Below are 27,134 nucleotides of genomic sequence, written 5' to 3'. Positions count from 1 at the left end.
AAAATTTGACAGCCTGCTTTCAAGAAGCTGTGCTGGAAAGTAGAACCCTCCCCCATGACTGCAGTCAGTAATGTTAAGAAAGCACTCCAGTTTCAGTTCTCAAGTTGGAAAAGGAGTGAAAAACATAATTTAAAAAAAATGATTTTATGTATTTATTTGAGAGCGAAAGCGAGAGAGCAGGGTGGAGGGGAAAGGAAGAGGGAGAAGCCAACTCCTCGCAGAGCAGAGAGCCCGATGTAGGATCTGAGCCGAAGGCAGATGCTGAACCACGGAGCCACCCAAGTGCCTCTGAGTGATAAACAATTTTAAGGCCCTATTAAAGTCACTTACTTATTCAAGTATTTCATTAAACTAGTTTTAGACAATTCTTCAAATAACTGAAAGAATAACACTTCTCATGTGACCAGAGTCTGGGGATTTGATCTAACAGGTAATTCCAAAGTAGAACGCTTACAATCCAGATATTTGAGATTCTGACACTTCCGAGTATTAGATCACACGGTGTGAGGGGTGAGAGGCCCCTCTGTGATCTCATTTCAATATTAAGAATTGTTTGCTTTACTGCCTAACCCTCACCACTACCAAATACTCTATAACCAGTAATTTAGCTTTATGGGAAGACCCCTGCTCATGAAAACCTATTAACAAACAAATCCCTGATCTTTTTTGATTTCTTAAAAGACAAAATTCTGGGTGTGTGATGGAAGTGGACATATAAGCTTTAAACGATGGGCTATCGCTTGGGTTTAGGCTAACTGCCTATCTAACACTTCAGGGTTTCAAGCACAACAAAAGAATTCTGTTAAAGTCAAGATTTTTAAAATTGCAGAATGCCTAAATGACAATACCTGTATTTCATTAAAAAGTGGCATGCCCTATTGCTGGGAGTATATATTGGTATGATCGCTCTAGAGGGAAGTTTAGCAAAATGTCTTAAACTTGAAAACAAAACATTAAAGTCTGTTGACAGGGGAGTGTTTATGTAAGTTTTAGCACAACACGCCTACTATACAGCTATATCATGGTGCATCTATTTTCAGGGTAAGAAGTCCACAGCATGCAGCTGACATAAAGAAAGGGTGGCCAACTCAGAATTTGCAAGCTGAGTGCATGTCTAAGTACCTACGTAAATAGGTACCTATTTATTTGTAGGCATATACAGAAAAATGTTTGTAACGATGTTCTTCAAAACTTTAATGTCACTATCTTATGGACTTGAGGATGACAGTGATTTTGACTTCCTTCTTCATTTTCTGTATTTTGCCTTCCAGCTACAAGAGTTCCTCCACGGAGAATCAGTTTAGGAACTGGGGTAGAAGGAATACAGCATAAGGTGTCCAGAGAGCTGTGCCAACCTCATGCAACCAGAATACTACTAATATCGTAAAAGGACAGCAAACACAGGAATGCGGTAAATAGCTAGCTATGGTAGGATCAGAAACTGGATTTTACATAAGCTGGATTAGTTATGTTTCCTGTATTCTCCTATTGCCTCTTTGGATTTAGTCAAGAACAAAACACTGCAAGTTCAGTCTGTGTTAGCCAGGCCAAGTGCAATGAAGGAGGGGTTTTGGGCCCAAGTGTCGAAGTGGAAATCACAAACTACAAGAGGCAGAATACGGATGGGCGTGGAAACCAAAGCCAGGAACCCCCAGTGGAAAGGTCAATCCTTGCTGCTCTTGGAGCCTAGTTTGTCTGTCTTCCCCTCTGGACATTTCTCTTGAAGAACTAAAAATCCTAGAGGTTCTAAGTTTGGTTTTAATGAAGAAGACAGCTATTCCCAACAGGATATCATAACCAAATCCACTCTTTTATTGACTCAGCAAGTATGTCCTGGGTATCGACTCCAGGCACAGCACTGTGAGAAGCCTGTCCCAGAGTACGTAATAATGGTGGCTCCCATCCCCAAAGGAAGACACTGCATTTGAATAACTCTCTGTGACCAATTATGCATTAAGTGGTGAAGAGAAGGAATGTCTTCAGTACTTAGTGTGAGAAGAGGTCTGAATGGGTGAAAATGGCAGGGCAGGGCTTTCTGGATGAAGGTGGGGAAGCTGTAGCACAATGGGGACAGGCTGGAACGTGGAGGGAAGCAAGGAGACTGTTATGTCTGGCTTTTCTGCTACATTATACATTCTATGAGGGCAGGGGTTGCTTTTAGCTCTTAATTATACCCTCAGCACTGACCACCATGCCTATGATGTTTCAGTAATACACCGATGGCTACAGCTGAAAGAAAAAGCAAGGGTGAAGGCTGAAGGGACAGGTTGCGTAAGAGTCCACAGAGGACCCGGACTGTTAGATTAATCAGTATGGACTTGATTCTCTGGTCCAATCTTCCCAGGGAAAGCAGAGTCACAGATGAATTAACCTGACAATGGTCGTACCAGATTTCAAAGCAGAGTAGGAAGGCGGCGTATTGATTCTACTGGGTTAGACGTGAAGCAGTGAAGGCACAGACCAGAGAGGTGGCAAGGAAAAGGGAAGGGGTGAATACCAACAGACCGTGGGGAAGGACCCAGCAGTGAAATTGAGGAGGCAAGAATCCTTGAGCTTGGGTTCCTAGAAGACATCTTTTCTCATTCATGCCTATTTCTTCTCTCCTAAATATCCATTCTTTTAGCTTCAAGTACCACATATACTTGTATGGGTCATATATCCAGGTCAATTTTCACATACCCTCTAGAATTCACATGAACAGTGGAATTCTGGCCATCTCATGCTCATCAGTATGCCCTCACACACAACATCATCTTGCCCAAAGCTAGTTCGTTTGTTGGAGTAGCTATTTCTCTTTAAAGACAAGAGGGAGAGGGTAGCACCAAGGATTAGTGCAGAGTCAGGCTGTTTGTGGACAAGAGTGCATTGGAGAACCAACAAGAGGTGGTCATGATTTCTGAATTCTATCTTAAATTCAATGCTATAAGTTTTAAGTAACTTGTGCTGTGTGACCTGTCTTTTCTAGAGTATAGTAATCCATGTAGAGAAGGATGAATCAGACAACGAAGGGAACTGATGGATGGTACCCTGGGACTAGGGATACAGACAATGGGACAAGAGAATTTAACAGTGAAGGTGGCCCCGAAATAGCCAACCATGGAGTACAAGCCAGGAGGAATCCAGCTGGCCTGGAGAGCCACGCACTGAGGCACATGTGGGATCAAATTTAAGATGGGGGTAAAAATACATTCCATGAGTTTGGGGGAAATCGGAGAAATTACAGATAAATTCTGATCTGTTTTTGCATAAAAAAAAAAAAACAGTAAAACTTACCTTTTTATAAGTCAGATTCCACAGTACCCTAATTTCCTAAGTTTTAAATTGATGAATAAGAGCAACAAAAGAGGCAAGTTAACAAAATAATTTAAAAAATTGATACCTGAAGAATTGGGTCTCCAGCAAGAAGTCTTCCATCTTTGGTGATCACCCCATGCCGACAGACTTCCTGGATAACAATGTTGATCAGTGGCCTTTCATTGCCTCCCACAATGCTAATTCCTAGCTGAATATAAAGATCAGCCCGGTGAATTTCAATTGTAGTAATAATGCATTCCGGAAAACTAACCGGCTGCTGCGTAGCTGCCAAGTTAAAAATGAGAGGGAGAAAAATAGAAAGAAAAACGTTTTATATTTTGATTATCTTCACGTAAGTAAGTTATCGTCTATCATTAGTGATGACCTTATGTTAATAGATGATTCATAACAAAGCAATACCACGGGATAAGAAAAACAGAATGACCAAAACACCAATAGATAAGATTAGCAAAACACTTCCTCTTCGAAAGGTGAATAATCAACAAATAACTACTATGCATCAGATCACTAGGGACCACATAGTGATCTGATAAAGAAATATACAGACAATATCATCTTGTCCTAATTGATCAGAGAAACTCTGACCCATGAAACAGCTGTAAACAGTGCAAGGCAGTACATATGAAATAAAAAAGACAAACTCTGTGACATACAATGACCGTAGTGGTTGACAAAAGAACCACATTAAGCAAGAAGAGGAGGGTCTTGATCTGAGCAGTAGGAGATAGAAGAATTGTTATAGCCATGGCTGGGAAAAATGGGATTTGTAGAAAAATTGGAATTTTCATAAGAGATAAACCTATTTAAAAGTAAGACAAAGGGCCAACTACTAAGATATGCCCAAGATCTAGGACTAGAGGTTTTCTGCCTGTTTCCTGGTGGGTCATGTAGACAGATCAGTGGCTGCTACCAGAGGACAGCAATAGTCAGACACATGGCCTTGGAAGTCAGATACATATATAGCGATTTCGTGGCTCTCAGACTTTGACCAATGACTCCCTGACTAAATTTCCTCATCATTAAAAAAAAGCCAGTATTGGTACAAGCATTTAATAAGTTAATATATGTAAAGTGCTTGGCACAGTGCTGACACAGAACAAGCATGGAGGCTGAGGTATTATTTTTGTTCTTCTTGATGCTGTGGATTTCTTAGTCAAGAAGCAATAGGCTTCAACACAAAGAAACAAAAGAAGCCTGCTGATGACCAGTGAATTTGTGGACTACAACAGAAGAGGGGGAGGGGGAAGCATAAGCCTCAAAGTAAGACTCGCTTTCTGTTTCTAAACGGCAAACTGTTAAGACTTGTACACTTAAAGGGTGAATATGTGATACGTGAAGCATATCTCAGTAAAATTATTTGTTGAAGAGGAAAAACAACAACAACAAGAAGAACAACAACACCCCATGGAGGGAAAGTAATAGGGAGTACTGAGAAGAAAGGAAATATCTGATTTGAAAACAGATGAAAAGCAAAAGCAAGGTGAAGAGCACATACTGTCAGTGGCCGTGTTCTCCTCCAAGGCGGGGTTGTCCAGGCCAGGCTCCTCAGGCCACGGGGGCAGAGACGCTGATATCAAGCTGCGCTCAGCAGGTTCTGTGCCTGTCCCTGAACAGTCCGTTTCGAGGGATAAAGTACCTGGAAGATCTATTACAGTGGTTCCATTTTCATTCTCAATCTCTGTCTGAGCTTTATCAGTTTTCCTCCTTTCTAGGGCAAGTCTCCGATGAGAAGCTCCAGGACATCTAGAGAGAGAGCATTAGGGGGTTCCCAGATGATTTGAAAGGAAAAATGATAGACAGCTTGTGCCCTAACAACAGAATAGCCACTGCTTCATTGCCAAACTCACCTAGAGGTAATCCACAAGTGGTATGTAATTCTGATTTTAACCTCTGCTCAAACTAAGTTCCTACCACACTGTGTAGCAAACTTAAAACAGGCGTTGGCATAAATAGTGGCTTCGTGCATGTGTCAAAAAATACTTCAATAAAAACCTGTATTCGGATACATACTAGTCCCAGAAATACACCAGCACAGTTGACGGTACCCTGCAAATACTATTCTGAGATCCTGATTGCATAACCCCCTTTTCACAGGGATGGCTTAACTCCTTAACAGGAGTGGAAACAGCAGTCTTCTTCCACAATGTGCTCCTGCATCCAGACTTGGACCCTGAGTGACACTGTTCCTTTCCAATCTCAGGGCCAAGGGTACACATTCATTAATTAGTGAGAAGCAATACATGTGAGGCTCTGCCACTTACAGAAAAGCAGAGCAAAGGCTCAAGAGGCTGCGTATGGTGGGTGGTGGTCTTATGTCTAGGACTGGAGACTACATTCAATGATAGTGTTTTTTAAAATCTCAAATTTCATGAAAAATCAAGTATAGGATAAATTTATTGAAAACTGGAAGCTATCCCTTAGCTGTAAAAGTAATGAATTTCCCCTCACAAACTAAAGATAAGTTGTGGGTTTCAAGTTCTTGCAAAAGATTGCTATGGAATTTCTTTATTTAGATTTTTCTCATTCCTGGTTTCCTCATCACCTTATTAAGAGGACAAAGGATTTCCCTTCTGCACTGTTGTGCCGCACTCCAGGAAATGTTCCTGCAAGGACCTGACAAGTAACTTGGAATATTGTATCACTGAGAGAAACGATTTTTGTCAAGTAAGTAGATTGCATGAGAAATGCATTTTAAAACTATTTCATTCAATAAAAAAATGGTGACAAAAAGTGGATCATAAAACAATACTTGAGACTAAAACTATAGGGAAAGATTCAATTCCCGAAATGCATATCACACACTGGTATCCATGTGTGTAACAGCCAGTCTTCGATGGAGAAACAGACTAAAAACAGGGTTTGGGAAGGAAACATAAGCAGAATGTACACAGCTGGGAAAGAGCCTAGCTAACAACTAAAAAATCCTACAAACTAAGTAACTGTAAAGCCCCTCTTATCTTATCCAAGAATAAATTTTTTTTTCTGTTCTTTCTTTCTTTTTTTTTTTTTTTTTTGTCAGAGAGAGTGAGCACAGGCAGAGGCAGAAAAAGAAGCAGGCCTCCTGCTGAGCAAGGAGCCAGATGTGGGACTCAATCCCAGGACTCTGGGATCATGACCCGAGTGGAAGGCAGCCTCTTAACCAACTGAGCCAACCAGGTGTCCCCATGAATAAATTTAAAACTGGAACCCTGAAGTTGTTAGATAAAGAACCAGGTATACTTACATCCCAATGGGATAGCAAATTGCTAAGAGGGACTAAAGACAGGTATTTTGTGTGATATCACAGAGAACTATGGAAGAACGCATTCAACTAGCCCTCAGGAAGGTTACAGAAGACTACGCAACACCACCTTTAAACAGATGGGGAGCTGGGTACACAGAGACGGAACAAGTAGCCAGGAGGAGACGATGAAAGACTTCAAACTACACAAGGGAGGCAAGAGTGTCAACAAAGAAAAAATGACATAGATTATAGCATAGAAAGAAAAAACAAGTACATATGAATGGCAAAAAACATGAGCCTCATTAATATTTATAACTAAGACATAAGACTGGCAAGTCATCAGAATTTTTAATAGTTAAAAAGCTTAATATAGTTTTTATTTAATGGATGACAGATTTTTAAAAACATATTTTTCTACCTTGCTTGCATGATATAGCAATTTAGCCAGCAAGTACTCTTAGGAAACAAACTAGTTAAGAGTATCAACTCTCCCACTTATTGACAACCTCTTCCATTTATTAACAACCTCTCTGCCCATATTCTTCTTTATATAACAAAGATAAGATGGCCTAACTCATAGAGCTTTCAGGAAAACTAAATTGCTTAAAATACTGCCTCATAAATAATCAGAACTCAATACAAACTAGTGACTACTAGTATCATAGCAACTTAAAAGTACTCAAGCTAGGGCTCCTGGGTGTCAGTTGGTCAAGCGACTGCCTTCGGCTCAGGTCATGATCCTGAAACCCAAGACTGAGTCCTGCAATTCACTCCCTGCTCAGCAAGGGGTCAGCTTCTCCCTTTGACCCTCCCCCCTCTCATGCTCTCTTTCTCTCTCTCTCAAATAAATAAAATCTTTTTTTAAAAAGCACACATGCCATACAGTTTTCTTACAGTACATCTGTATCAAGTCTTATAACCTATAAGACTTAAATAAAACAAAACAAAACCCTACAATAAAATTACTTTAAGTAAGTTTACCTGAGCAGTTTCTGTTTTCAACTTGTCAATACTGAGGGTGTTCCTCTGTAATCCACTGGCAGCCAGTGACAGAGTTTTAATATCCTCTTGTAATTTAAGCATGGCTTTTGAAGACATTCTACTAATTTCTTCTTGTACCTTTTTCTGTTCCTTCACAAATTTCCTAAAAAGATACATAAAACTGAATTCCAAAAAATACACCTTTGGTTTCCTATAGGAAAAAAGTATATTTACTATAGGCTGGTCAGAGTCCTAGTGTTTTTTAAAAAGGAAATATTAAAAAAAATTCATCCACAGTTCACATGCTTTTTTCAGATTGACAATAAAAGAATTTTAATTCCCATTATTCTGCTTTGTTTATAAAAATATTAAAATTTTTACCAACACCCAAGTTAAAATGTTTAAGAGGAAGAAGAGATGTTCCCCTTAAAATAGATTCTAACATTCTTCAACATGATATATCTAATTACATTTGACACACTTACTGGAGGTTTTCAACATCCTGGCAGATGACAGGAGGGAGATTTTCATCCTTAAGTGCTTTACTATCCCTGAGAAAAATGCAACAGATAGATTAAAGCCATTGAGGTTCTAAAAAGCTGACAGCTGAGTTCCACTACATAAGTGTTAAAGGGGAGGAGGTAAAACAAATATTCCCCATTTAGAGCTCTTATGGTTGATTTCAAATCTCTTTATAAAAAAAATGTTGTTTCCTGACCTTTAAAATAGCTTTAACAATTCATCTGACAGGGAGTTCTCTTCTAAAAGGACTGGCACCTATCAGAAGTACACATAAATGCATCTGACCAAATGTTTAAGAAAAAAAATTAGAAAATACAAGAGATTAAATATTGAACTAAGTTCCCCTGGCTCAAAAACTCTATGACTGACCTTTTATTTCGTTCAAAAATATTAAAGCATTCATTAAAGAAAGTCTACAAACTTCTCATAATAGAGATTCTGATTATATTTTAGTTGATTTTTAGATTTCAATTTATTCTTCAACAAAATAAAACCTAGGGATAGACTAAGGGAATCATAAATATTTAATGAGAAAAGGAAGAGGTGAAATGTGGCAGGCTGTAATGGAATTATGAGTTAAAATTCAGTCACAGATCTGCTACTACTTCCTTGATAGAACCTGAAGCAAACCTCAGTCTCCTACAGCTTTCTCATTTATGCAATAGGGCTAAAGTATACAGAAGATATTTTGGAGGCATGAACTTGATCATTTATTTACAAATGTTTTATCTAATGTAATACAAATTAGGTGAGAAAATGTAAGTGCTAGTAAAAATAGTGATCTTCAAACCTATCTGATGTATATTATAGATAGAGGCTTTTCTCCCTCTTCATCATCAGAAAATAAATGGGACTGGTATAGTAGTTTATATAGAAAATGTATATATACCTAAAACTGATCATAAAGTATTCCAGAAAGCATTGGTTATAAACTTTCCTAATGACTAAAAATTAAAGATCTGACCTTCCAAAATCTTTCCAGAGCATATGTTTATTATTTTACTTTAGACAAAAACTGATTCAAAGAATTTTTCTTCTAAATGTCTATATAGTTTCTTTTACTTCCGATGAGACCACCTGCCTATAAATTAACAAATAAAATTCTTCAAATAAAATACTTTAAAAGTTAAATTGTAAACCTACTCTGGTCTTGTTCCTGTTTTATCACCTAGAAAATTCAAGAAGCTTTATGTAAAAACAGGTCATTTAACAATGTATTCCAAATTCAAGTTTTAATTTAACACAAACTTAGGTATAAATAGAAACTTCTAAGCATTTTTCGGACAGCCTTATAGACATCATATGAGGTCACTTGTCACAAACTCCAAACAACATACTATGGGGACATGTTTGTATACACATAAACAGATAATTACGTAGCTGATTTGTATCTATTTCTTTCAAGGGAGAGATTCTTCCTCTTTCAACTATCTTCTATGAAAAATATTCTTCCTAGCACAGTTGACCTCCTGCAAGTTCTACTGGATGCTTTCTTAGATTCTATCAGTTTAGAATACTAAAATATGTCAGACTACCCGGATGTCTCTAAATATTTTACAAAAGCAGCAATTTTTTAAGATGATGTTTTTAATGTGTGCAGATAGATCAACAGCTTTCTCATGAACACTTATTTAGTGGTTATCATTATTAGTGTATGTCTAAAAGTAGAAAGGTAAAAATGCTCCGTCAGCAAAATGCAGTGACTCACTTTCTGCTTTTTTAGAATTTACTTCACACTGCAAAATAAGACCTGCTTAATGAAGGAAATACAGGAACACACAAAACTTCATCCCATCAGAGAACCTTAATGGTTCCTCTTTCAACCTCTTTTGGCACTTACACACACATTTTTAAACGTGATCGGGATGACCATAAGTTATGTGCACATATTTTTTCAGGATGTTGAAATTAAGTATTTTTCATGTCACTTAACATCGTTTTAAATGACCACAGAATACTGATGACATAGCTGTATCAGAAACTTTATGCCCAACCCTCTTCTTAACATATACACCTTTACTATATAAACAATGCTGCTACAGTGAATGCCTTTATCTCCAAATACTTGTGCATGACTTTATTTGTATTCCACAAAAAGAGGAATTTATAGGTCAAAGATTACATCAAGGAAAACCTACGTATTATCAACTGATCCTTTAAAACAACTGTTCCAATTTAACTTCCCACCTACTACGAATAAGTAATTTTTCCGTCACACCCTCAACAACAATGGACATTTTTCTGAAACAATCACTGCCAGTACATAGGTGAGAAATGCCACTTCACTATCATCTAAATTCATATTTCTGACAGTACTAAGTAAAACATTTCAAATATTAATTAGACAAGTCTATTTCTCCTTGAGTGAATGGTCTATTCAGGCTATTTGAGGTATATCCGAGGTATGTTTCTCACTGACTTCTCAGAGCTATTTCAACATTAAGCATATTAATTATCTCATACATATACTTTATGTGTCTATTTCTAAAATGAGACCTTGATTTCAAGATACATCTCAATTTCGGATGTTAAAATGTGAAGAAAAAAAGCATCGAAACAGCAAGTATTTTACTTCCAACCTGTCCTTTACCTTTTGCCTTTGTCCATAGGGTTTCTTTTGTTTACCTTTTTAATCTAACTACAATTTATTTTTCCTTACTTTGTATGTTGATTTTTCTCTTTCATAGTTTAACATTTCTGAAATTGATATCCATGTTCTACCGATGCAAGCCTTTGACTGGGTGAGACACAGTAAGATAAAGGAGGAATTTAATTTTTATCCCACAGACTTCAACTTTTTTATTCATTAGCGTCCTATTTTGCTCTCTCTTTGATATTCCATTTTTATTATATTTACAGAAGTCTCTATACACACAAACCTGCGTATAGAAAACTTAGGCCTGTTTTTGGCCGAACGTGGGCCCTGACTAGTCCATCTAGCTTGGCATCTGTAATACCTGTGGACTGCTGTCAAAGCTCACTGTCAGCACTCCACCTCTGTTCCTGCCCTCCTTCACATTATCTTCCACATGGCTGCCAGAATGCTCTTCTTCAATCACGTATCTCATGTCATATTATTCACATCAAAACCCTAGTCTCAACTGTCCTCCGTGTAATTACAAAACTCTTTAAGATGACATACACGGCCCTTCCCTTTATGACATCTGGAATCTGATCTTCCCATGCTGCAGCTCGCCGGTTTTCCAGCAGTTCTTCAAAAGAGTAAAGATCATCCTTGTCTCTAGATCTTACTCCATGCTGCCCCCACTTATAGACCACTGCTTCCTACCCCTCTTCATCTATCAAACCCAATACAGCAGGTCCAGGCTAACTGATGCAGCTGCTAGGGAAACAGAGAAATCCTTTAGATTAATAAAGAACCCCTGGACACGTATAGCAGGTTAAAAGGAACTGGATGTGCTATATCAGGTCATGTGCACTTATTCTACATACTCCTTTGGTTCAACTCTGAGGCACAACGCAAGAGGAAGACAATGGGGGAAGGTGGAGTGGCATGGGGGGGAGGGCACGAAGGGAGATTAACTCCTTATATTTCTCTTACTCCTTTGCCTCAATCAAGTCTTTCACGTGGAGCCTAAAAGCAATTACAATAAAGAGAGAACCAGTTTCATAATTAAAATCAAAGTAGTTCAAGGGTACCAGATTGCTTCAGCTGATTAAAAAATAAGCTGCTAAAATATCTAAGATAATTCCTTCTAATTTTGATGCGGCTACAAAGAAAACTAAGTAAAAACAAGAGACAGACCCCTATGTTTAAAAATCAATTTTCGGGGCGCCTGAGTGGCTCAGTTGTTAAGCATCTGCCTTCAGCTCAGGTCATGATCCAGGGTCCTGGGATCAAGCCCTGCATCAGGCTCCTGGCTCAGTAGGAAGCCTGCTTCTCCCTCTCCCACTCCCCACTTGTATTCCCTCTCTAGCTGTCTCTTCTTCTCTGTCAAATAAAATTTTAAAAAAAAAGTAAAATAAAATAAAAATCAATTTTCATTCAAAGTTATCCTAAATTTTCTAAGTTTAAAAGGATTTTAGGATAGCCAGCTTTTAAAACAGTACGTCACCCTAGAATCGTCTACATAATAAAAACCACATCCAAATAAAAAATTCCTACACAGATATATGGACTCCTTCATCTGTTACTCACTCTAAGTTCTTCAGAGGATTCAATGCAATACGTGAAACATGCTTTCATCAGAGGCAGAAGAGGCAATGCAAGACAAAACAAAAATCATGCACAGGGAATCGACAAAACAAAAAATCATGCACAGGGAATCAACAAAACTAAAACATCTTTCAAAATGAATCTGGATTGGTAATTTTTTAACAAGAATATTCAGCATTGCAAGAGCACAGGAAGAACGGCATTTTCATACTGGCTGGTGGGTAATCAATTGGTAAACTCTTTCTAGAAAGTAATTTTACAATATTTACCAAGAGTCTCCAAAACTCTCCCCTCTCTTTAAGCCAGTGATTCAGTTTCTAGGTTGTCTTTAAAAAATAATAAAAAAATATGAATGAAAATTTTTAAGAAAAACAAACACATAGAGAGCATTTATTATGTGCCTGGCTCTACTGAAGTCTTATAAACTGTAAACCTTGGACCAACAATGTCAAGTAGTTACTGTTCTTTTCCCCCACTTTACAGATAAAGAAACTAAACACAGAGGGATAAATAACTTGAACAAGGTCGCAGAGCTTATCAACAGTGGAGGGGATCTGAAGCCAGATTTCAGCTCAAGTCTATCCCCTTAAGCTACAATGCCACATTGCCTCTCCCCATAAAGATGCTCAATATGTTGATACTTCCTAGAATATACGAACTGAATACAAACACTAATAATGGAAGGACGGCTGATTAATGATGTATCGATTCATAAAGCTGACTTAAGCAGCAATAAAACACTCCTAAAGAATTAATGAACTGACAAATACTGGTGATATAACATATGAGAAAGAACAGGTTACAAAGCAATCCAGTTGACCTTTGAACAATGCAGGGATTAAGGGTCCTAAACACCCAGGCAGTTGAAAATCTACACATAATTTGACTCCCCAAAATCTTTACTAATAGCTTCCTGCTGACCAGAATGTTTACTGACAATATAAAGTCTATTCACGCACACTTTGTATGTGATATGAACTACATACTGCAGTCTTACAATAAAGTAAGATAGAGAAAAGAAAATATTAAGAAAATTGTAAGGAAAACACATTTACAGGACTCCACTTTTACTGGAAAAAATTCACATATAAGTGGACCTAACCAGTTCAAAGCATGTGTTCAAGTATCAACTTATATACCATACATGTGTTCATGATCCCAACTTAAGAACATATATTCATACACACACTGATAGCTACATAACCGTATGCATAAACAAAACTCAGTTTTCTATGAAAATAAAATCTTAAACACATAATACACAAAAAATTTGTGAGATATAAAGTAAATGTAAAAGTAAAAACTTTACTACTGAACATGTAACTAAAAATCTTACTGACATAGAAATTTAACTTACTGTTAGAACAGAACATTACTTACTCTTTTTATCTGATGAGGTACGAAAATCTATACCACCAAGACCTTCATTGCCTGCAGTTGAAGTAGCTGCTGTGGTTCCCAAAGTCAAGCCTAAAGCATTCTGTCCAAGTCCTACAAACAAACCAAATATAATTTACAAAGTCTTTACAATGATTTTCCCTCAATGGACAAAATTCTCAAATGCTTTCAAGCTGGATCCCATTTTTCTTCAAAATTGCTTTAAGCAAATAACATGGAATAAGTCTAAAGCTGGGATTTAATGGTGTATGTAGTCTGGATAATATAATTTTAACTTCTTTACGTTTTAGGTAACTTTTTAAAGTGTAGACACACAATGTCACATTAGTGTACAACAGTGACTTGAAAACTCTATACATGCTATGTTCGCCACAAGTGTCACTACCCTATCTGTCACCATACAACCTAATTACAATACCACGGATTATATCCATCCCTGTGACTGATTCCATAACTGGAAGGTTGTACCAACTCCCCGTCAGCCATTTTGCCTGTCCTCCCTACCCTTTCGGGCAACCATCAGTTCTCTGTACTTATGGGTCTATTAATTTTCTTTACTAAAAAGGTCAGAGTTTTATCTGTTAATTCAAAAAATGTGAACATACTACTTGTTTTTCTTAAATCCTTCTGAAAAAGCAGTTTTAGTTTGTATATTTCCAGGTAAATACTTCTTGTCCTCTAGTCATGCTTTGTAATTGGATACTTTTTAAATTATCAAGTATTAGATGTGTTAATTAACTTGATGGGCATTTACAATGTGCATGTATATATGAAATCACTATGCTCTACACTTTAAATATCTTACACTTTTACTTCTCAATTATACCTCAGGAAAGCTGGTAACAGATAAATAAATTACATAATAAAATAATCCGGTAATGATTTATAAGATTTCAGCAAATCTTATAAATCTTATAAAGCCAATAGTTTCATTATTTATGAAATCTAAAATCTAACTGAGAGTTAGAAGCCTTACAGTTCAAATATCAAATTTCATACTCCCAAGCTTTTTAAAAAATAATTTAATGAAAGAAATAGACTTCATTTATTTAAATCCTACCTCACTGACAAAAGGAATTGAAGGGGCTAAACTACAGTTAATCTTAAGTCATGAAGGTATGCTTGTAAATCAAGTAGCAAAATTTTAAAGACCACGCATTGGTAAATCATCTAATTCCATGCATTACCAAGCTCACATAACTGTGTTTCTTTTTGGACAGATGCTATTTACTTTAAACAGAGGAAACAGCAGAGGTACTGAATAAAAGCAGGGGATATATGAAGAGTGGATTTAAATACTGACAATGTGTGAAAAAAAAAAATACAGCTAAATGAATGTCCATTAAAAAAAAAAAAAATACAGGGGGTATGTTTAGTTAGCACAACCATAAATCAAGCACTGACGTGTGTCTAGAGCCTAAGAAAAATTCTAGCAGGCCTACAAACTCATTAGAAAGACACAAAAACAATCCTCCACCTCCCCTTTCTGTTATTTTTGTGTTTTGCTCTCATAGGACTCTTTAGGAGAGATGTTTAAACACTTATCCTACAAAGAAATGTATGTTACAGTCATCCAGTGATTCAGTTATTAGGAGATATTTTGAATACCTACAAGGTGAGACTACAGTGACAAAGACAAGTATCTGAAAGATAATGCAAATCTGAATGCTACAAATTTTTACAGATTATCTTCACCAACTCCTTTTTTCCCTTTCCACTGACCCAGAGTTTCTTCACTAAATTTAGCACCTGAACAGAGGACATGAAAGAGCTGTTTAATAGAAAACACTAGGTCATACTCCTTCATCTCTCCCACACGACCAAGTATTAGACACCTACGAGGTGTTGAGTAAAACTTCTGATATAAAATAGCCATTATACATGAACCTATGTATTACTGGGAATGCTATGATTTTAACATGTTTCAAAGCCAAAAAATATGTTTTTCCTAACACATAAATTGTTAAAGAGAAATTCTTGATATTATATTGCTATGTGAGATAATTATACAATGTTTTCAAATCAGAGGAAAGCTCTTCTCACTCCTACATGGTATTATATTACATTATTTATAGTATCATGTCTCCTCTATTATTCATTCATTTATATTTATATATAAATATATTTATGGTATATCTTAATACTCAAAACATCGACAGAATCCTTAACATGAAGCTAATTTCAAAATAAGAAAGAAATGAAAAATCAATCCAAGATGGAAAATATGAAGTATTCTTTGCCAATTGAATTGATACTTTAGTATTTTGCTTGACTAGAATAAATTTAATACTTGTGTTCTAAAACCTTTTCTTCGAAGCACGCTAATAGCCTTTCCTGATGCCTGTAATGGAGAGCCATTCTTAAAACCAGGGCTTGAAAGGTCAAGTTGTTTTGCAACGAACTTAGATACCAAATGATCCAAGACTCTACAACTACCATTTCTTGATAAATTTCTCTAGAATAGTTTATAAGATCCTTAAACAGGCCCTTCTTTGTTTCTTTATATAGTCAGTCAATACTGAGAAGCAGAAAACTTTTTTTCTACAATATGGCTAAGATGTCCAATTATGCATGAAAACCATTATTTTATAATTCAGTTTTCATACGAAACAACAACATTCAGGTTAAAGAGACAAAGTGGTCTGTTCCAAAGGTCAAAATACAGATAAAGTAAATTTAAATATAAATATTTACTATTTTGGAAAATGAATACCATGAATTACCTGATGTGGCTGTATTTGAACTCTGGAAAAGTGAACCTCCCAAACCAGCTAAGGCTCCCCCTAAGGAAAGGCATGTTGATGGGGTAGTAATTGTAGCTGTTGTTCCACCCAAATTATTTAGGGTAAATCCTGTAGATCCTATAAAAAGTAAAACGGTAAAGGCTTCAAAAGGAAACATCATTTCTAAGAACACTGGAGAAAACACAAAACATTCCCTACCACCACCAAAACAGACAGCCCTCACGTCCATGACAAAATTCACTCTAGTTTTTCCTAAAAAACTACTTGCTAAAGATAAAATTACATAAACTTAAGAATAAAGAGAAATAAGACCGTAAGGCAAACGCTACTGACACAAATAAGAGTTCTAGGTAACACTAGAATGGTGTAAGGTAACAGATTCCAGAGAATAATAAAGAGTTTGCAATGCAGGATGCCAAATTCGCCTTCAAAATGGTATGAATACTAAGGCAGGCAAGGCTGATGCAAATTCTTTATCCTTTCTTGTCACCAATATGCTCCTTGAAAACAAAGTGAATATTAATAGTTTTACATTTTACCTCTCACCCTGTCCCTGCTTTGCTCTGTAAACAGAGATCAACTTCCAGGATGGCTCCTGCTGCTTTAAAGCCAATGATGATCTTTGTAGGATCCTAATAGCTGAGTGATTAAAATAAAAACTTTCCAAAACTGAAGTTATCTTGAATAAGGTGGATCCCTATATTCACTAGCCAAAAACAAAACAAAATTCAACCACAAAACGTGACTTTTTCCATTCTGCCTCACCTGCTGGAGTTGACGTCAGAGCAGACGAAAGAGTAAGACCACGAGCTGAGGTAGAAGTAATAGGGAGAGCAAATGGTGTGGCAGATGCGGCAGGTTTACTAAATCCTAAACTGAAACCTGCTGTAGACGCAGATGTAGTGGCTGGCGTTCCTGTGTCAAACAAACAAACAAATCCTATTTTACCATGACTGTATATGTATTACACCGGTTTCAATCAGGATCCCTAAAAGTTCGTGACCCTACTTTTGTAGCCAGAAGGATACGTGGGTAGGTATGAAAAAGGAAAATATAGAAGTTGGAGCCAAATCATGGTGAATAATTAAAAGAGGATGCTATGATCTTAGGAAAAGCAAGAAAAAGTCCCATCAATGTGGTCCTATTGAAATCCAATTTCAGTTCTACCCCTGGATTTACCTAAAACAGCACTTACCCTTCCTTTGCTCTATACTCTACAGAAAAATATTCCTCTCCTCCAACGCTATTTAAACCACCATTCTCTACTGTTTCCTCTTCCTTTACTTCTGTCAACCCTGGCTACTCCTTCCAGTCTGCTTTTGTCCATCTCCTTCCTCTGTTCAGTTCTTAAATGATACTGCCTACGGCTCCAGGCCTGCTCCCATACTTCCCAACTACAGGATCTCAGCTAGGGCAACATGGGTCTAAATCTACACCTACCAGAGTCTCCACTGGTTAGCTCTACCGGGATGTCCCTTAACTTTCCACCTCTACGCCTCCCTACACAAAACGTTTCCTAAACCCCCTGCCGTGGTCCACTCAGTTGCTCAAGCCAGAAACCATAATCACCCCTGACATCCCTTCTCTCTCCTGAATTCTACTAGCCATGAATCCTGCTGATTCTACTGCAGAAATAGCTCTGGATTACAAGCATCCTCAAAACCCTTAGCTCAGGTCATCTTCTTCTCAAGAACAAATATAACCTCTTAATTTGTTTCTGTGCTATCAGTCCCTCTAAACTTTAATCTATTCTTGGAATTATTTCAGTTACTTTAAAAAAGAAGAAGCAAGAACACCAACAAAAAATAATACCCTGGTGATTCTCTCTGACTGAAGGCTCTTATTAGCTCTATACTATCTCTACACTAGAGTCAAAAGGCGTGGCACACAAACACCTTTCCTATCTACTTCCAATCTGCTCTTCACACCCCCTCTCTCCCTACCATTCCCACGTCTGAATCCTAAATTCTAACCAAGTACTTTTCCTACTTCCCTGAGTCCCCTTATGACTGGGCTGTTGCACGTCTCCATCAGGAATGATGTTTCCTGCCTCCAAAATAAACTTCTACTCTTATCTTCCTCTACTTCCCTCGTGCCTTTCATACATGTTAGAGCACTTATCAGGTCATACAAGAACATGTTACTATACCTGCCAGTCAGCTTCACCTCATCACCCACTGAATGCCTTACTCATGCTCATGCTGATGCTCTTGACATCATTAGTACCGCCTGCACCACCAGTACCATCACCACACCACAGCTAATACTAAATGTTCAAAGCATTATGTATACTCAAGGCCACAGAGTTAGGAAGTAATAGCTATTCCAAACTATTAAATGAGGAAATACATAATGACCTGCATTTTGGCTTTCCCTAAAGGCACTGAGAGAAGCAGCTGCCAGAAATTAAACTTCTGGATTGCCCTTACCACAACCAGAAATTCCTGCCCGGGTACAGTGCTTTGAAATCCTGTATGGGTTCTAAAATCTCAGAAAAGAAGAGAATCCAACTGCTTGCCCCAAAGCCAATCCTGTCCAAAACTCTGGTAACGAACAGATGGGTTACCCTTTCTGTGGGTCACAGGTGAGTAGCATCCAAAAGAACAAAGTCCACCAATCTTTAGTTTACTTCAAATGTTAATTAAATTAATAAACTTAACTTTAACTGAGTTCCCATACTATCTTTTCATTCATTCATTTCCTTTGACATTATTAACTGTCATACTACTTACTCACATTCCCTTTGGCGTATCGCTACAGAGAACCATGGCGTTTTTGAGCTGAAAAGAAATACAAAAACTTTTCAGTCCTACCCTTGTTTTACAGATAACCAAAAGCTGCCAGATACTACATGACTACCTAAGACCTCACAATGATTTGGAATTACAACAGGGCTTAATTCTAAGACTTCTGGTCTAGAGTTTGTTGCTTTTCTTTTTTCCACTAAAAGGGTTCAAATGACTATAAAAATACAATGTAAAATAAACCTCCAGAGGAAAAAAACCATTGCTGTATTTAAAGTTTTTTTTCCTGAATTGAACAGTCATTGACTTTTTTAAAAACTCCAGTACTGAAAGGCTGTATAATGAGTCAGTGTCTGTGATCTATTAGGTTCCTTACATGCTTCCTTCTATACCCCAGCTCTGTGAGATAATAAAGAGAAGAGAAGAAAACCACAGATCTGGGATCTTTCCTCAAAAAATTCTTACCCAGAGTTAATCCTGTAGTTATACTTGTTGCTATTCCTGGGGACAAAAAGAGAAATAAAATTTAATCATCAATGGCAGATGACATTTTGGGGGGGTTATTACAAGGGCAAGACTTAGAGTCATCCTCAGGATATGATACTACAACAACCAGTATCTTCTACCATGACCGCTAATAGAAACGTTCTTCCTAGAGCACTGGTTTTCATATTACCGGCTATATATAATTATATAGGGAATAAGATTTATAAATGCAAACAACTACTGCTTATAACAACATTAGGCAAGGAGAAAAAAAGCTACTCTAAGCCAACACTGGCACACAAAGTCGTTTCAAGGAGCTCACTGGAAGCTCCCGCATTCCTGCAGTTCTTACATTTTCTATGTGTGGCTGTGAAAAGTTTCAATCAAAGCTGCAATGTCAATGCATAAAGTGGTAACAGAGACCGAGAGGCCCTGCGGGTACAGAATAAAGAGTAAATAAAGAAATAAGCTTTTGAAATGGCAGCATTACTGACACATATTTTTAATAACCAAATATCTTTAAGTATTAAAAAACAGATTTTTATTATCAAAATGTCTACCAGAAACCTTGACCTTTTGCCCTTTTCCCATCTAAACGACTCTTTTAATGATATAAAAACTTAAAACATCTCTTAGGAAGGTAAATTATAATGTTATAGCAAGAAAGGATGCTGACTGCACCATATATACTAAATTAAATTAACGTCCAAATTGGTAAACTTGATTTATCTTCACTAAGGTGAAACACTGCATTATATACTCTCTTGTAAAAATTAAATTAATTCTTGGGGCGCCTGGGTGGCTCAGTGGGGTAATCTGCTGCCTTCGGCTCAGGTCATGATCTCAGGGTCCTGGGATCGAGCCCCACATTGTGCTCTCTGCTCAGCAGGGAGCCTGCTTCCCTCTCTCTCTCTCTCTCTGCCTGCCTCTCTGCCTACTTGTGATCTGTCTGTCAAATAAATAAATAAAATCTTAAAAAACATTAAATTAATTCTTTATATTTAAAGAGGTATATCTTCATTGTGTCAAGTATACCAAAAAAGAAGTTATTTTGAAAAGAGGTCTTGGGATGCCTGCGTGGCTCAATTGGTTAAGCGGCTGCCTTCAGCTCAGATCATGATCCCAGGTTCCTGGGATCAAGTTCTGCAATGGGCTCCTTGCTCGGTGAGGAGCCTGCCTCTCCCTCTGCCTCCTGCTCCCCCTGCTTATTCTCGCTCTCTCTGATGAATAAATAAAATCTTTCTTTAAAAAATCGCATTTCTTTAAATTTGTTTCTCTTCTTTTTTGAAGATTTATTTATTTTTGAGGAAGAGCTTGGGGGAGGGGGGTGCAGTATGCAACAGGAGGATAGGGAAATAGAGAGAGAATCTCAAGCTGACTCCCCAAGGAGCTTAAAGCCCAAAGAAGGTCTCATTCTGCAAGCATGAGATCATGACCCGAGTGGAAATCAAGAGTTAGACCCTTAACCAGCTGAGCCATCCAAGAACCCCTAAATGGGTGTTTTCATTTACACTAGAATAGATCATAACCAATGTTACGCCTACCACTGGCCCTTAAGTCCACATCCCTATATATTTTTTCATCTTAATATTTACGTCTGACAATCCATATAAAGGGCAGAGATATAAGCCAGAACCTTAAAAAGAATATCCCATAGCTACTCCCTGAAATGTGACAATCCTCCTTACCTGTATTTGTTCCTCCCAGAGTGAACCCAGCGGTAGGTTTCGATCCAAGGAGCCCGGTTCCAAAACCACCTGAAGGAGCAGATGTCGTGGCAGGAGTTGCAGTGCTTCCAAGAGTTCCAAAATTGAGCCCCACTGAAGGGTTGCTTATCTATAAAGAACACAAAATAAAGTCTACTGGAGCCAGTATTTCCTAAAGAAAAATAAAAATTAACTCTTCAAGGTTAAACACTTTCTTTCTTTTCACATATTCAATATATTGCCATAGAATACAAAAAGAACTATCAATTTATTTTTAACCAACCCAATTCAAATATTCTCCTGTTCTCTTTAAAAATAAGTCACATACAAAAGATTTCAGATCCCAAGGAAATCATAAACAGTATCACATATTCTCCTTCTCTAAGTTTTATTGACAGTTAGCATATTTTAAAATGGCCACAGAGCAATCCTATGAATGTGGATCATTTTCCTCTTGAATGACTCACGGATAGTCCATATTTCTAAATACATTTGTTCTTTCCCAACTACTAAATAAAGAAAAATAAAACATACTCAGAAAAGTTCTTTTAAGTGATCTTTGCCACCTCTCTGTTGCTTTATCACCATATTCATGGATTTAGGCAGGGACGGGGGATACAGTTACGTTTCACCAAAACAGCATCAAGAACTGGGGTAGGGGTGAGAAGAGGAAAAGGACTAAACATAACCTGGCAAGAGGAAAATACAAAGTAAAAATTACCCTCTATCCAGATTATGTGTTCATAAGGAGAAATTCTCTTCAGAGTTTCTGAAAGCTTAAAAAGAATAGCTGGTAATAGCAAGTGATGTGAACAAAGTTCATGACTTTCAACTGTTCTTATCAAAGCTCAGGGGCTCATATTTGCTATCTATTGTGGGAGAACAAATTATTAAAATAATCAAAATGTCTCAACAACCTGACACTCCAAAAATTGTAGAGGAGAGTTAAAAGAGACTATAACACATAACATAATGGGAGCTCCCATTCATCCTATATAGGTATCTTAATTCTATCCTGCCTGCCCTTCCAAACAGACATAATCCCAAGAGAAGTCAAGGTCAGTTTTAAAAAGCTTATGTCTGGGACACTGCAATTTAAGGAGGTAGCGGTGTTATGGCTGGGTTCCAGTGCCAGCTCTCCAATGTCCTGGGACTTGTGTGACATAACTTAGCCTTCTTGATCCTCTGTTTCCTCATATGCAAAATGTTAATAATTTTGCCCACTTAACAGATTTTTTGCAAAAGATTGAGAGATTATGCATGGTGAATTAACTTCACTTAATAAATGTTATTACTGTCATCATTAGGAACTTAATAAATTCAATTAAACACATTTTATACAATGTATTACACCAGCCAATCACTGTGAGGGGAACAGAACTTGAAACCAGTCATCAACACTGAGTAGGGGGTCAAAAAAGGGGTCCTGGGATCGAGTCCCGCATCGGGCTCTCTGCTCGGCGGGGAGTCTGTTTCCTCCTCTCTCTCTCTCTCCCTGCCTCTCTGCCTACTTGTGATCTCTCTCTGTCAAATCAATAAATAAAATCTTAAAAAAAAAAAAAAAAGGGAGCTGGCCCTGTGTCTTAATTTATCATGGATTTTATTTTATTTTTTTTAAAGATTTTATTTTTTACTTGACAGACATAGATCACAAGTAGGTAGAGAGGCAGGCAGAGAGAGAGGAAGGGAAGCAGGCTCCCCACTGAGCAGAGAGCCCGATGCGGGGCTGGATCCCAGGACCCTGGGATCATGATCTTAGCCAAAGGCAGAGGCTTAACCCCCTGAGCCACCCAGGCACCCCTATCATTCATTTTAAAATGATCTCTAGGAACATGGGTATGTGAAGTACAGAAGGTTGGCAAAACAGGGTTGCAAAATCTCACCAACAAAGCACAAAACTTTGAACACTTAATCAACTGAGCTAAAAAGGTATTTTAATAAATGTTATTGGCAAATTTTGAAGACCTCAAATTAAGGAAATGGTAATTATGCTCCCCTCCCTCCCAAATAATTCAGTGATCCCATTTGGTTTTACTGCTATTCCACAAATTAGAAAGATGCACAATGAAATTATGTATTTTTTTCTGAAATTTTGTATTTTTAGACAAAATATTTAAAATTTCTTGACAACTTAAGATAACTGAAGACACAAGGCACTGTTTCATAATTAAATGTGAAAACATTACCGAAGAAATACATCAAAGTGGTATCTTCTTACTCAAGAAAGCAAAAGAGAAATTTCTCTACAGGAGAGAAATTTATTTAAAAGCTACCCCAAACAGGACCAAGTTTTGCCTCAACCCACTATTATCTGCCAATGGCTCATCAGAATGTGTTACTGTTGACTCCAACAGGTCAGGAATATTGTTTTAACTTCTCCAGCATGCCCTAATGTGGACTTAGAAAGTAACATTTAGGGAGCACTTACCAAGTGCCAGATATGATGTTAAGTACTTTATTCATCAGCATCTCTGTTCCAGATGTGGGAACTGAGGCTTGGAGAGTAACTTCCCTAAAATGATTTACCTAAAGAGACCAAATCCGGATGCCTGGGTGGCTCAGTGGGTTAAAGCCTCTGCCTTCGGCTCAGGTCATGATCCCAGGGTCCTGAGATAGAGTCCTTCATCGGGCTCTCTGCTTGCCTCTCTGCCTACCGGTAATCTCTGTCTGTCAAATAAATAAATAAAATCTTTTTTTAAAAAAAGTCTATTTTTGACACAGCAATTGTGATTCCAATGAACTAATCTATGTAGGAGATGACAGGAATAGTTTTCGCCAAATAGGAGAAGGGTTACTGGTTGAAAACCTGGAAGAAAGAGCTGTACCCTTATTTATTTCACCATCTAAAACAGAGTCCATTATATGGAACTGTGTTCAATAAATATTTGTTCCATGAATGACAAGAGCTTGCCACAGGGCGGTGACATGAAGTGAAGCAAATGGAAACTAGGTAATTAAAATTAGCAGGCATTGCTGATTAAGGGTGCAGAGAGAAAAGGAGGTATTAAGGGAAATTCCCAGACTTTTTCCTTGACTATGTAGTCTGTACCTCCCCACTTTTCTTGGTAAATTATATATATATATATATATATATATATATATATTTAAAGATTTTATTTATTATTTGACAGAGAGAGAGCGAGCTCTCCAGTAGGCAGAGAAGCAGGGGGTATGCCCCTTGCTAAGCAGAGAGCTCCATGCGGAGCTCAACCCCAGGATCCTGGGATCATGACCTGAGCAGAAGGCAGAGGCTTAACCCACTGAGCCACCCAGGCGCCCCTGTACCTCCCCTTTTTAATATAAGGAAGATACTTTTGTCTTTTTACTCTACAATGACATCCCTCAAGCTTCAGGAGATAGATACCTTGTAACATTTTCTATGCACACTTCTTGATGTAATGAACTCCTCCCCTTTTACCTTAAAAAGACGGAGTTCTAAAAATTAAATCTCTCACCATGAAAATGACCTTTGACTATTATTAATGTCTTTTTCTAAACCTCTGCTGGCTGTATTTCGTCATCGCCTGAAGCGGTGCTTTAGCAGGTTGCACAAAAACGATAAATATGCTACCTACAGTTTTCAGTGTAACTAGAAGACAATGTGAGTCATTCCACCATAACACTCACGAATACTACTACGCACACTGTTCAAAATGACCACCAAGAAATGCTGCAACACGTATTTAAAACAAAAAACTACAGTAACAAAGGACCATGAGGTACCAAGAGGTGAGCTCCTTTAGAATACCACGAAATCATTAAAGCAGTGGAATGTCCAAAGTCATATATCCTGCAATGAATTCTGAATTATCAGGGATAAAACTCTAATTGTCCCCCTTAAAATTTTTCTATTGTCTTTTTCTGAAACCCCAGAATGACCCACAATGTCGTTCTCCGTTCTGTGCCTCAGACTGCCGCACTGCTAGGGCTCAGCGTGAAACCCCAGGCCCTTTCACCCAGCCAGACCCCACTCGACAGGGACACTGGGTGAACCATTTGGGTTCTGGGGACCTCACAACCCCTATGACCACCCTCCCGACCAGGCCCCCAAACGGCAGGACTATGAGGCTGGCGCTGCGCAAGTCTGTCTTTCTTTCTCCCAGACCCACTAGAAAGGAACCCAGCGGGAAGGGAGAGGGACGGGCCCACCCACGGGGCTGTCACGGAGAGGACCAGGGCGGGAAGGCGCAGAAGCGCAGTTACCTAGATGCCCCGTCCCGAAGGAGAAACCGCCGCCTGCGCCGGTCCCGCCGGGGGCTACGGTGGTGGAGCCCAGCGTGCCGGTCCCGAAGGAGAACCCCGTGGACATGGCCGCCGGGGTTCACCGCCGAAAGGAAGCAGCAGGGGTTCTGGACGTTACTCTCTCCTCAAAGCCAAGGTGGTCCAGGCAGCATCGCTCTTGCCCAGCCACAACCGGGCGAGAACTTCAAGCCCTAGAAGCTGAACAGACCAGGCCGAGGTGGGTGGGGCAAGCACCGGACAGCACGTTCCGACTCCTGCCGCGCGCACGTAACCCACCGGGAGCGAGCCCGCAGCGCGCCCGTAATCCACCGGGAGCGAGCCGGCCCAGCAAGGCACCCTAGGATGGGAGGAGCTCGCCGCCGCAGGGCATTCTAGGAAGGGGCGGAGGCGGGGGGCGGCTGCGCTGGGTTGGGCGGGGGAGTGCGGGTTGCGAGGGGGGCGTGGCCTGGGGGCGTGCATGGTGGGGGTGGGACTCCGGTCCTCTTAAAGGGTAGGCGCTTGGCATTAAACAGCAAAACCGTTCCCTTAGGTCTGTGTTTGCATAGGTGTTGATGTAATCTGAACTTCATGGATGTTAAATATTATTGCTTATGTCTTTCCTTACTGGTAAAAGGATGCGTGGAATCCCAAGGTGGGGAGGGCCCTATTGAGCAGTCCAAGCCCTGTTAGAGGAAAGGAGGCGCGCTCAGTCCAAGGTCGGCTGCCGTCCCTTCCCGGAGAAGGAGGGGTAGCTTGTCTTTCCCTGACAGTTCGGAAATGAACTGAGAGCAATTCATTCATCCGCTCCACAGCTTTTGAAGCCCGATAAGCGCAGTCATTGCGAGTTGCCAGCCAGGAAGCTCAGAGAGCGTCCTTTGGTGGGGGGTGGCCGATCCCGTTGGTGGTGCTGAGCAAACCCCCTGGACGTCAAGCGATGTGGTCAAGTCCACGAAGTTTTTTTTTTTTTTTTTTAAGATTTTATTTATTTATTTGACAGACAGAGATCACAAGTAGGCAGAGAGGCAGGCAGAGAGAGAGGGGAGAGGAAGCAGGCTCCCTGCCAAGCAGGGAGCCCTATATGGGGCTCGATCCCAGGACCCTGGAATCATGACCTGAGCCAAAGGCAGAGGCTTTAACCCACTGAGCCACCCAGGCGCCCCAAGTCCACGAAGTTTTTGCAGTGTATCCTGCTGGGTAGGAGTCTGGTTCTCCAGGCCCATCGTGGCGATGGCTGCCTTCTGGCTTTGGGTTTTGCATTGCTCTGAGGCCTCTTTGTTACCTACCCTGTGCCTTGCATCTTTTGTTCAAGCTTATGTTTTTTTGTTTTGTTTTGTTTTGAAAGATTTTATTTATTTATTTGTCAGAGAGAGAGCGAGCGAAAGTGAGCACAGGCAGACAGAGTGGCAGGCAGAGTCAGAGGGAGAAGCAGGCTCCCTGCAGAGAAAAAAGCCCATGTGGGACTCGAGCCCAGGATGCTGAAAGCATGAACTGAGCTGAAGGCAGCTGCTTAACCAACTGAGCCACCCAGGCATCCCTGTTCAAACTTATTTAAGTTTAATCCTTGTTGTATGTAACTGAAGATTGTTCCTTTCCACTGCTGCATAGCGTTCCATTTTA

The 27,134-nt window shown here is 39.0% G+C and overlaps 2 protein-coding genes and 1 pseudogene across 3 annotated transcripts in view; 1 reads left to right on the top strand and 2 right to left on the bottom strand.

Annotated features, from left to right (window-relative positions):
• The window catches only part of LOC309848923 (ligand of Numb protein X 2-like), a 72,396-nt pseudogene that overhangs the window by 8,127 nt on the left and 37,135 nt on the right, over positions 1-27,134 (bottom strand). The window lies entirely within an intron of this gene.
• The window catches only part of LOC309848531 (ral guanine nucleotide dissociation stimulator-like), a 64,352-nt gene that overhangs the window by 13,687 nt on the left and 23,531 nt on the right, over positions 1-27,134 (top strand). The gene's annotated exons all lie outside the window — the stretch shown is intronic.
• Positions 2,224-25,738, bottom strand: LOC309848894 (nucleoporin p58/p45-like; the record flags this gene model as incomplete). The annotated part of the gene is given in 14 exon segments (XM_082700933.1): positions 2,224-2,229; positions 3,380-3,579; positions 4,811-5,058; positions 6,656-6,738; positions 7,520-7,682; positions 8,005-8,070; positions 9,185-9,209; positions 13,599-13,709; positions 16,340-16,477; positions 17,126-17,275; positions 19,570-19,605; positions 21,279-21,421; positions 25,500-25,506; positions 25,509-25,738. Coding segments are annotated over 14 exon segments (1,473 nt in total). The 5' UTR covers positions 25,606-25,738.

The sequence above is a fragment of the Mustela nivalis genome (assembly GCF_964662115.1).
Source record: "Mustela nivalis genome assembly, chromosome: 15".
NCBI lineage: Eukaryota > Metazoa > Chordata > Mammalia > Carnivora > Mustelidae > Mustela > Mustela nivalis.
This window is presented reverse-complemented; position numbering and strand designations above follow the sequence as displayed.